General features: G+C 35.6%; 1 protein-coding gene across 1 annotated transcript in view; it reads right to left on the reverse strand.

The window, feature by feature from the left end:
* Positions 1 to 12,393, reverse strand: part of LOC117342488 (myosin-VIIa-like) — a 76,219-nt gene that overhangs the window by 16,663 nt on the left and 47,163 nt on the right. The window contains 18 exon segments of the mRNA XM_033904663.1: positions 1,579 to 1,748; positions 2,453 to 2,862; positions 3,248 to 3,475; positions 4,042 to 4,344; positions 4,581 to 4,698; positions 4,956 to 5,185; positions 5,475 to 5,570; positions 6,018 to 6,077; positions 6,079 to 6,105; positions 6,538 to 6,756; positions 7,047 to 7,112; positions 7,799 to 7,930; positions 8,273 to 8,380; positions 8,661 to 8,783; positions 8,972 to 9,067; positions 10,271 to 10,450; positions 11,027 to 11,272; positions 11,722 to 11,859. Of these exon segments, the coding sequence (XP_033760554.1) occupies positions 1,579 to 1,748; positions 2,453 to 2,862; positions 3,248 to 3,475; positions 4,042 to 4,344; positions 4,581 to 4,698; positions 4,956 to 5,185; positions 5,475 to 5,570; positions 6,018 to 6,077; positions 6,079 to 6,105; positions 6,538 to 6,756; positions 7,047 to 7,112; positions 7,799 to 7,930; positions 8,273 to 8,380; positions 8,661 to 8,783; positions 8,972 to 9,067; positions 10,271 to 10,450; positions 11,027 to 11,272; positions 11,722 to 11,859 (2,950 nt within the window).

The raw sequence follows: 12,393 nt of genomic DNA on the forward strand, positions 1-12,393 counted from the left end.
CCTTATTAAATCTAAGGTAAACCAACTTAAAATAAACATAGTACTGGGGAAGTGGGTTACCTTTAATATAAATTAAGCACAACAAACAAAACTGAATTTTGCATTTTTAATTGACTAGCAAGTAATTAAGAAGCATGTAACTCCATTCTAAACTAGCTTGTAAGTACACTGCCTCTTCCATATCTTCCACAATCATTCCCATCAGCAAACCAGAAAATTGGATGAATTCTTAACAATTCAGAAAAATTGTTTTTATACCGGTTTTTAACTGTTTTAATTGATTTTAACATTATCTGAGAATAAAAGGATTTCTGATGACATTTCCTTTTGGGCTATATATGTAAGCATAACTTGATTCTGATAATGTACTTTTATCACTATTTTAAATATTCTATATCACTGAGATGTAAATTTAGTCCATGTTATATACAGAATTATAGTAAATAGTATTATCAGATTTTAACTCAAGCACATACCATCAAAGGGACGCAACTGAAGATGGGGTCTGCACAGTTAAGATTTTATTGGTACTAGAATACTATCGTTTTTGTTTGTATTTTAATTCAACATTAAGTACTTTAACTAACTCTGATCATTTTAAAGTACCCAGAAGAATTTTTGATATTTTAACTGTGAATTCTTTAGCTTGAACATCAGAAGCTACGGAAAACTGCCTTCTCTGTCACGTCAAAACAATACTGTCAAGTAATATCTCCTCTATTCAGTATTTTGTATAAAATATCATTCCAACAACCAAGCCCTTCAGTACTACAGGATATATATAGTTCAATTTAAAATATCAAAATACAATGATATCATACTGTATTTCACATTTATATCTGATCTCATGCTTCACCTCTGTTATTTATTTGGGATAATACACACTTGTGACATCACAATTTTAATTAAGTTATCAAGATTATCAAAATGTTATTTTCTAGCATGAGAGATTGAGAAGACATTGGAGAGGCGGGTCTTCACACCAGACATTAATTGCGGTCTTCACACCAGACATTAATTGCGGTCTTCACACCAGACATTATTTGCGGTCTTCACACCAGACATTATTTTGAGCGACACATTAATCAGACACTACAGATAGCCTATACAGTCTGTTCCTTACACGTATCATCATCAGAGGCATTTTGTTTCTCTGTAAACACAATTCACCAGACACATTATTACTACTGAACTACATATCTATAACCCTTCTGTTCATATAATAGTACAGTATATCTCTATAGATACAGTCTAGTTGCCAAATTCACCTCAATTCATCAAGTAGACTTGGAATTGACTAATGCCAGGACCTGCTCAGATCGTAAAAAATACTGAAACTGTATCTGCTGTTTCTTTACTTTTGATCAGATTGCGAATTTTCAAAATAAATCACAATCATGTTAATGTTTAAATCTAGACAAATTAAGTACCCAAAAACATAATCGATCTACACACATCTAGAAAACTTATTGAATTTACAATAAATAACCAGATATTCTTTAACTATGAGAAAGCAACCATTTTTCACTATGATGTACAAAATATATTTATTTTCCAGTGTACCTACTGCACACTTACCTGGAGACTTGTAGTCCTGTAGAGCAATCACATATTTGGAGCGTTTCTTCAAACCCTCTAGGAAGGTCACAACAAGGTCACGGATATCCTCTGCATTTGGTGATGTGAATGTATACTCATCTCCCTTCACTGTGGCCAGTGTGAAACTCTGCCCATGCATCTTACCCGTCCTAGCAATCACAAAGGTCACAAGTGACTATATATCCTACCAATTACTACATTTCTCCCGTAATCACAAAGGTCATAGGTGACTATATATCCTACCAATTACTACATTTCTCCCATAATCACAAAGGTCATAGGTGACTATATATCCTACCAATTACTACATTTCTCCCGTAATCACAAAGGTCATAGGTGACTATATATCCTACCAATTACTACATTTCTCCCGTAATCACAAAGGTCACAAGTGACTATATATCCTACCAATTACTACATTTCTCCCGTAATCACAAAGGTCATAGGCGACTATATATCCTACCAATTACTACATTTCTCCCGTAATCACAAAGGTCACAGTTAAATCTCAAAGGTCAAATATGAATCACTAGGTGATGTACTTAGAATTTGACAGTCATCACAAACATGATGTTGTTATAAAGGTGAAATTTTCTATCATAAATATACAACAGCTGAATGTAAACTCCCAAAAATACATGTTCTAACACATCATTTTGTTGTAAGGATATCTACAAAGTGTACTAGAATTCATCACTCCAAGTACATGTCTTGCTAACACAACTGAATGCAATAATAAACAACATGTAACAATACTTCATACAATGATGAATGATACCTGATTAAGATAATCAGGACAATTTGTGCATCATCACACGGTCCCCTTAAACGCCCTTTGGTTAATACACCTCACCTGCTACTGGACACGGCCGTGATCTCTGGGAAGGACAGTTCTAACAACACTTGTTCCTGGTCGTCCACAATATACACTCCTGTCCAGTTCACAGCAATGATCACATCGTTCTTTGGCAAGCTCGGACCCGCGAACTTATACGCCTCATAAAAACGTGAAAACAAAAGCGGCCACTTGTACTTTGCATAACTGACTATGTCCTCTTTGACCTTGATAGGTTTGATTCTCTCAAAGTACGGTATCCGTAACTTTGTCATTATCATGTTTATCCAAAAGCTCGCAGCATTTGGTTTCTGAAGGGAGCTGTCCGGTACATATGATGGCAGTAGAGACTGGAGTCGTTCTGGGTTGGCATTACACCCATACTCTATATAGTACTGCTGGGCGGCGATCATGGCAAGGTCATCATCCTAGAGGAGACAAGGTCAACTGATTAGTTTAACGATAAAACAACCAGTCAAAATATTCTTCTAATATACACACAGACCTCTTAGAGAACATTTTACAGTACTAAAAAACGTGTCATTATATCTGTTATCATGATAAAGCAAATTTTAATACAAGCTAAACGGTTGAAGCGTGTATAGATAAATATAAATATGGGCCAAGAAAGACATACATTCCTGAACATTTTGCGCGTGAGAATGATTTTTTATATTACTGTGTACACCATATTATTAGGGTCAATAATACACCTTTTCATATTATTAGGGTCAATAATACACCTTTTCATATTATTAGGGTTAATGAATATGCGTATCTACCTCTGTAGAGAAATCCACCAACACTACTGACCTTATCACAGCGGTACTCTCCAAACTTAATCCCACGTACAACTTGCTGGAAGATCAGGTTACTGGCTGTTCCGTCCTCTCCTGGATTGTGCCATGGAGCGAAGATCTCCTTACGGAAGAACAGACGCCATGGGGCATTTCTCTCCTGAGCACCCTGCTCTTTAGCATACTGTTCACACTGGGAGATGGCGTCCATCACATGATCTCCACCACTACCCAGAGAAGACACCTACAACAAGGGTCAATGTGCTAGAGGAATCTCCTAAGTAATATAATCATGTTTATATCTTAATTGTTATTTCCATTTTGACTAAATTGTAATTCACTCAAATATTGTATTCAAAATCTTAATTAGTGAATTACAAACCCTATATATTATGAACTGATTATATAGCAAATTTCATGGCAATCTAGATAATATACTTTTTTGAGAAACATTGATTCAGATGTCAACAGGTAATTAACACCTCGGTCCAGTTCAGTTTTTTTGTCAGAGAGAAAGAAAATATTTTTACTAGATGTTACATTTAAAAGTACAAACGACTTTTTAAACACCCTCTGCCACAGAGCCCTGGTATGTATATCATTATAATACAGGCGAGTTGAAACAAGGGAGACAATCACCAAATTAAGCAAATCCAGTTTAATTTTTTAACATTTTAGCAGTCACTTTATTTTAGTGTTGAAGGTATTCGATTTAAAATTGATATGAGTGCACTAATCACAGTTTGGCACGTGTGCCAATACCTTGAAAATCTGTACAGTTAAAAATCTGATCGTGCCAGAATATCTTACCTTGTCAAATAATGCAATATATAGGGAGAACCCAAACTGGTCCTTGAGGACAATCTTTTCAGACAATTGCATACAGAGTTCCTTAGCTGTGGTGGCAGAGTCAGCCAGGAGGGTCTTGGTGTTGCCGTCCATGAATGTTATAGGAAGCATTAGAGGCTTCTTGGACTTAGTGGCCTGGAGCTCCAGCCAGCTGGGAGGCTGGTTACGTGTACCGTTTGCAAATGTACGACGGAGACGACTCTCGCAGTATGGTGCATATCCTGGAGGACCCTCATGTATAAAGTTCCGAAGATACTTCAAAAACTATAAATAGAAGCAGACATTCGATGGAGGATCAGGATTACTGCTCTAAAAGATTAAGCATATTTAAAATCAACTTTAATTTACCTCTAAATGATAAGCTGTCAACTTAGGAATAAGCAAATCAGACTTTGAACAAAAAACTTTAATATGTTTTGAACATCATAAAATTGCATTAGGGTATTTTTGTCATCAGGTGATCCACACAGGCCATCCTGGATACCAGACCTGTCTCTCACCTTGTCTGTAGGAGCGAAGCAGCCCACGCAAAGGGACAGCAGGATCCAGCCACGAGCATGGCTGCTTTTGGTCGGATTCTGAGTCAGCTGCTTACAAATCTGGCAGTAAATTTCATCCCTGTCAATCAAAACACAGAATGATTGTGTACTTTTTAAACATTTTTATGATTTTGTTTATTTTTTTTTTCATTTTTAATCTTACATTTTTCTCTCAACTTTTTATGACTATTCCAATTTATTTTTCAACTTAAAATTTTGAAATTTTGACAAGTATTTAGACAGTATATTCTACTCAATTCAATAATTGGTCGTCAATATGTAGGGAAGGTAAGTTATCTATTTAATGCTACTAACATAAAAAAAACATTATTTTACCGAAGTTCGGGTCTGAGAATTCCATGTCCAATGATGAGGTGAAGTTTTTCTAAGTTTGACGTGGGGCGTTCCTCCAGGAGGGCATTACTGCCATAGCTACCGTCAAAGTCCTGCATCAATTTACGAGTCACTTCCTCTGTGATCTTTGATTTCTTCTTTAAGGTCAAGGACACAAGTTTTTTCCTCATGCTTCGTTTACCAGCTCTTCCCATTGGGTATGGTTCCTTCTCCTGGAATTAACAGTACACAGCTGATCACTATCACTTAATAGATTATACACGATATCTTGACAAATTTTAGTTTAAAATAATACCTATCAATTATACATCAATCCTTACGTATCGAAACATTTTATATATCAAAACTCAAGCTGATCACAATGACTTAATAAAGAGATTATACACGATATCTTGACAAATTTTAGTTTAAAATAATACCTATCAACTATACATCAATCCTTACACATTGGAACATTTTATATATCAAAACTCAATAACTAACAGTCTAGGATACACTTACAATATCCAGTCCCATCCTTTGTGCCTCCTCTAAATCCTTTTTGTTAAATTTGCGTCCCAGTGTTGAATAGATCTTCGTCATGACTGGAGTTGTATCCTGTCATATAAATAAGACACATCAAAACTCATTTAAAACAGAATATCGACAGTGTATATAGTCATTATGATAGGAAGTCCTCCATATCATGTAATGATCTCCAAAGTAATGGGGCCATTAAGAAAATCAAACTCACTGTATGCATTTAAAACATAATTTAATTTACCATCATGTTAAATTTTAAAAACTCCAAATGGATAATATGTCTCTTGCTATATCAAATTCATTGAAGTTCCCCAATTATTTTGCCATTACCTGGCTAATCTGTATGTGAACAGATCAGTAAGGTTTTTATTTCTGATCAATGACTGAATGATGATAATTTAGCATTTAGCCTAATGCATTGGATTTAATTCTTCAGGAAATAATACAAATTTGAAAGCAGACTTTCAATAAGAAATTCAAGGAAAGTTTTTGTTTTTTTCACAATTAGATAAGTTTACTCACCCTGGAGTCTGTTGCCATGGCAGTGTACTTGGGTTCTGGTAGATCACCCATAAACCTCAAGTATGGTGATCCATACAGCCAGTGCCGCCTGAAACAAGATCACCATCAAGTCACCATCAAATCATCATCAAATTATCATCACATCATCATCAAATTACCATCAAATCATCATCACATCATCATCAGATCATTCTCAGATCATTCATTTTTTTCTTGCAATAGCAAACTGAACTTTTTTAAAAATTTTATTTGAGGATATACAGTTAAATATCAAATCATCTGAAAATCTTAAATGCTAAACATCTAGATGATCTATGTACTATAATTATAAAGGGATCACCTGAACATTTAGTCAAATAGAGAAGCAATTAAGATCAATTATTCTAAAATAAAATCATCCACATAGCTGTATGAAATAATCATAAGACACTTTCAAAATAGTCAATTAAAATACACTATAAACATTTTTGAAGCAAATAAAATAAATGTTGATGATGTACTACAGATCACCAATACCTACCAGTTTGTCTCCGTCGTTTTTCATTGGCAGTAAGGGCTCCCGGAGTGCTTTGCGTATGAATGTATGCGAGGTATTGGCCTGGAAATACATGCTGGCAAACTTGGAGAACTTATACTCGGACAGGTCTTCATCATCCTCGGGCAGTTCTGGCTCAATTAGACTACTGTAGTCCTCTAATCCATTCTCGTGGGCGATACGACGTCGCTTGTCCTCCAAGTCCTGAAAAATATCAAGGTCAGGGTATGACTCGGGTCATTTTAGTGTCCTAGTAATTGATATCCTTTTTAGAACTAGTGCTGAGGGAGGAATCATATTGGATGTTATGATGTTGTACATTTTTGTCTTTTGCCTTGAATTCTTTGTAAAATTCATATTACACAATTAGTGTCCTGTAAGAGCATCCTTTATCAGCAATATGGGGGTACTTATCATTTTCCCAAAACATGGTATCATTTTGTGTTTGAAACTGTTAATTTGTTATTTGTGCAATATATATATAGCTGGCTTACTTTGAATGAATATGGAGCTGCGCCTTCTTCATTGTTACCATCGATGAAACCAAACATCTCTTCGACCTGAAATGTAAGTTTAAGATAGATTACTACCAGTAGTCAATATATAAATTTTCAAAGTTTGTTTTGTTTATTTCATATTTCCTTTATATGAAATTCATCCTCATTAAACTGGCTGATCAAAGATGAATTTTGGGTTGTTTTTCATTTTAAAGAAACACAGCAGTTTTCAGCTATGGAAAATAGCGAGTTTCCTGCTGTAAAAAGTTGAAAAACATCAACGACAACAATAGGGTGTGACCGTGTCAGATATACCAGTTTATAGTCACTGACAGACACAACATACCAATTTATAGTCACTGACAGACTCGACATACCAGTTTATAGTCACTGACAGACACAACATACCAGTTTATAGTCACTGACAGACACAACATACCAGTTTATAGTCACTGACAGACTCGACATACCAGTTTATAGTCACTGACAGACACAACATACCAGTTTATAGTCACTGACAGACACAACATACCAGTTTATAGTCACTGACAGACACAACATACCAGTTTATAGTCACTGACAGACTAACCATACCAGTTTATAGTCACTGACAGACACAACATACCAGTTTATAGTCACTGACAGACACAACATACCAGTTTATAGTCACTGACAGACTCGACATACCAGTTTATAGTCACTGACAGACACAACATACCAGTTTATAGTCACTGACAGACTCGACATACCAGTTTAGAATCACTGACGGGCTCATTCTTCCTCCTCTCAGCTATTTCAATCTGCTCTTTCTTCTGGATAGCCATGTGCTTTTCCATGCTCTCCTCCTCTTCAACTTTTCTCTCCATCTCGCGCAGACGTTCCTGAAAATGTGAAATCAACAGTTATACACAGCACTTCATTTACACAGTGAATTTTTTTCACAAGAGGAATTAATGATTGTTGTTTAATAGCTACATTCTTCCTGGAACACAATCAATATTATAATATATGATTTTAATTACAAGGGGATACTTATCCTTAATTATATATATATATATATCCTTCAGATGTATGAACAACAGTATTGTAGTTAAGTGATTATGATTCATTGTGTGTAATATTTGACACAGAAACACAAATGATGGAGGAAGACAATTTATCTATATGCTAATTTTTTAACAGAAAAAAAAAAAAATTGTTATTATATTTAATGAATTCATTACCTGATATAATCGCTCTGCCTCTATTTTTGCCTTTTTGTCATTCATTTTTCGTTTCAGCTTGGCTTCTTCCTCCTTACGTAAATGTTCCAGTTCCATCTTGTTGTGGTACTGTCAATGAGATAGGTTTACATCAATTATTTAACATTATCAAACTGTGGAAAAGGGCAGACAACTCTTACACTGAAAAGTACAACCCTTAGTAAAATTTCATCATCTTATTTTTATATTTCTCAAAGTATTTAATTCCTTTTCTTAACATAAACTCACGGTACAGCTATCAATATATTTCTGTCTTAGACATAAGTCATGTGGACTTTAACATGAAAAGAAATCCTTATTTGGATTTTGTCTCTATAGCCTTGCTGTCAACATTTGGGTGTGATATTACCTCAACCTTCTGGCGTTTGTATTTACGCCTGGCAATCATGGCACGGACCACAGCCTGAATCTTAACAATGGAGATCATCCTCTGCATGGTCCACTTCCTCACCAGGTAACCACGGCAACGACGCTATTGTTACAAAAATAAACTTGGGTATAGTTTGTGTTAAACACAATACACACCTGATAATAATAGAATGTGTTAAATCTCCTCTACAACTTCACACATTGCATGTTGAGTTTATAATCTTCGAAATTTCACAAAATATTTATCTAATTAACCTTTGTTCTGATGTTCACTGATGAAAAGTAACTTACCTGCAAGTCAATGATGACAGCCCGTTTACGGTTGAACTGTGCTGTCAGTAAGCGTGACCTCACTACTGCTTGTAGACGCATGTACCCTTGTTTCATCTGATTGGTTAAAAATGCAAATTAAATATAAGTCATTTCAATGAAGAATAGGGACTTACCCCACATTACCTGATATATATAGACATTATATAAGTGCTATAAATAATCACCAGAATATTATTAAAATTGTCAGTCTCCGTAACATACCCTACATGTTCATGTATCAACCATCTTAAGATACACGATTCATATGTTAAGTTATACCACTTATAATAGCTTCAATCCTGATCTTTAGCCATATCCCTTAACCAGGCAATGAATACCAACACTGTTCTGTTATAACAAAACATTTGATTATGATAACATGATTTCCTAATGGACATCAAACCAATTTGACTTTATCAATAGCAAATTTTAATCATATTAAGGTTTGACAACTGAGTACTGACAAGGATGAAGATTAAGGTTTGACCACCAAGAACTGACCAGGATGAAGATTAAGGTTTGACCACAGAGTACTGACCAGGATGAACATTAAGGTTTGACCACAGAGTACTGACCAGGATGAATATTAAGGTTTGACCACCTAGTACTGACCAGGATGAAGATTAAGGTTTGACCACAGAGTACTGACCAGGATGAAGATTAAGGTTTGACAACTGAGTACTGACCAGGATGAAGATTAAGGTTTGACCACAGAGTACTGACCAGGATGAATATTAAAGTTTGACAACTGAGTACTGACCAGGATGAAGATTAAGGTTTGACCACCGAGTACTGACCAGGATGAATATTAAGGTTTGACAACTGAGTACTGACCAGGATGAAGATAAAGGTTTGACCACAGAGTACTGACCAGGATGAATATTAAGGTTTGACAACTGAGTACTGACCAGGATGAATATTAAGGTTTGACCACAGAGTACTGACCAGGATGAAGATTAAGGTTTGACAACCGAGTACTGACCAGGATGAAGATTAAGGTTTGACCACAGAGTACTGACCAGGATGAAGATTAAGGTTTGACCACAGAGTACTGACCAGGATGAATATTAAGGTTTGACCACTGAGTACTGACCAGGATGAAGATTAAGGTTTGACCACAGAGTACTGACCAGGATGAAGATTAAGGTTTGACAACCGAGTACTGACCAGGATGAAGATTAAGGTTTGACCACAGAGTACTGACCAGGATGAAGATTAAGGTTTGACCACTGAGTACTGACCAGGATGAATATTAAGGTTTGACCACTGAGTACTGACCAGGACAAAGCGTTTCCTCTCCAGGTACTGACGCCACATCTTCTGTATGAGGATGGAGCCTGCCTTGATTTTGAGGAATTTCCGTCTGCAGTGCCAAGCACGGATTGTCTTCTGTAGGACGAGGATCTTAGCTGTCAGAGCCAACTCCCTCTGTTGTTCTAGATACACATCCTGGGCATCCTGTAATGTATAAATCATAACGTTGATAATCATCTTATATTTCAAACAGTTTATCCTAGATTGTACTGTATCTGACAATGGTCCCTGGTAACAATGTTCCCTGGTAACAATGGTCCCTGGTAACAATGGTCCCTGGTAACACTTTATACTCCTGGCCAATGTCTGTTGCAGTTCAGTGTAAATTCAAGTGTTATTTCATGATCCTCCCCCTAATTTAAGTTGGAAGTTTATGACAGGATAAAACCTGTATTATATACCAATGATATGTTTCATATTTGACCAACAACCATGAGGTCAGTGAAACATCTGTTAATGGATTTCTTACTGTTATGGTAAACATTCTTTTTTTTTCAAATTTTCATGGGGACATTTCACACATTGAAAACTGCATGCCTCAGAAATGTGTCCTTTTGACAAAATTACACCTAAAATCAACAAGTTTTTATTCACTGTAAAACAGAGGCTGAGTTATGATGCTATAAACTACTGGATTATATAAACAAAAGTATTATGACACCACACTGTTGTCTCCGTTTTGGATTTCCATAAAACAAAATTAGTGCCAGAATGAATTACCTTTAAGAAAACTTTGGTTTTTCCCATCTGGTAATCCTTGCCAACAAGGACAGCAGCACAAATTTTCTCAGAAGCCTGCCGACAATTCTCCTTGTGGGATGGCCCGATGCCTGGAGCCAAGAGACGATAACGATCCACAAAGTCACCAAAACGATGCCTGATGGGATATCCTGCTCGACGGATTCGAATTGTTTCCATCATTCCAGAGTAACGCAGTTGTTTACAACACAGCTCGCGGTCAAAAATCTAAAGGATAAATCAATAAAGGTGATCAGGATGGTGTATGAATTATAGAAATCTCTACCAGTATATGATTCTATTGTTTGGCCATTTTTTCAACTAATTATTCCAATGTATCAAGTTGCAATTGTCAGTGGTATGGATTTTCCAATTCAACTTTCTGAGCTAAAATTTTGCAATGAATTTTTAAAATGTTCTAGTTATAGTCTTCCACAGACTGTGAACTTTTCAATACATAGGTGTATTAATTAATCAATAGTGGTATTAGGATTAGAGAAATATGATCTGATATTAAATACAAAATGGTATTCTTTTCAAACTTACATAGTCATTAAAATATATCAATTCTAATTAAAACTGTTACATAACTGTAATTTTTTACTTAGTAATTAGTAAAAAATAATCTACACCCCAATAACAGGGAGAATAAAACACTTTATAGATCATTGACATACCAGTGGTTTCTTGAGCTCATTTGGCTTGATACACCTGACAAAGAATGGCTGACATGCTCCGAGAGTTTTCATCAACAATTCCAGTGATTTCTTGAACTGTGATCCTAGAGTGGGTGCCCTTTTCCTGGTGTCTGCTCCCTACAATCAAACACACATCCGTTAGCCGACGTCGGACACAATAAATCTGGTCCTTATTTAATACATGTACCTGATCCAATTACTATTACAATTTAAGCAAATGCTTCTGTGAAAAATTAATGCTGGGTCTGTTCTAGTGATTTACAAAACCTTTAAGTTAAAGTTTTTAACAAAAATATCTTCCAAAAGAAAACATTATATGGCTCTTTTGAATCAGCAGTGAAGTAAAATCTAGTGACAATCAACAATCCATTTGGCCATTTTGCCACTTTTCAAAAAGCTGACCTTAATTAAAAAATATAGTTCAATCATCAAAATGTCCTTTGTGGTGGAAATCGTTCCTCTATAATAAATGATGATGTTGATAATCATGCACTTTATATTTAATATCCCTAATGAGGCCAAGGTACTTTAAAAATAATCACTAATATCCCTTGTACTGGTCTCTGGTAATTAAGTATGGTAGGCATGAATTATTAGGGAGGCTAAAGTATACTCTTTTTACTGATATACAACGAAACCCTGAGTCACTGA

Source organism: Pecten maximus, chromosome 14 (assembly GCF_902652985.1).
Source record: "Pecten maximus chromosome 14, xPecMax1.1, whole genome shotgun sequence".
Lineage (NCBI taxonomy): Eukaryota > Metazoa > Mollusca > Bivalvia > Pectinida > Pectinidae > Pecten > Pecten maximus.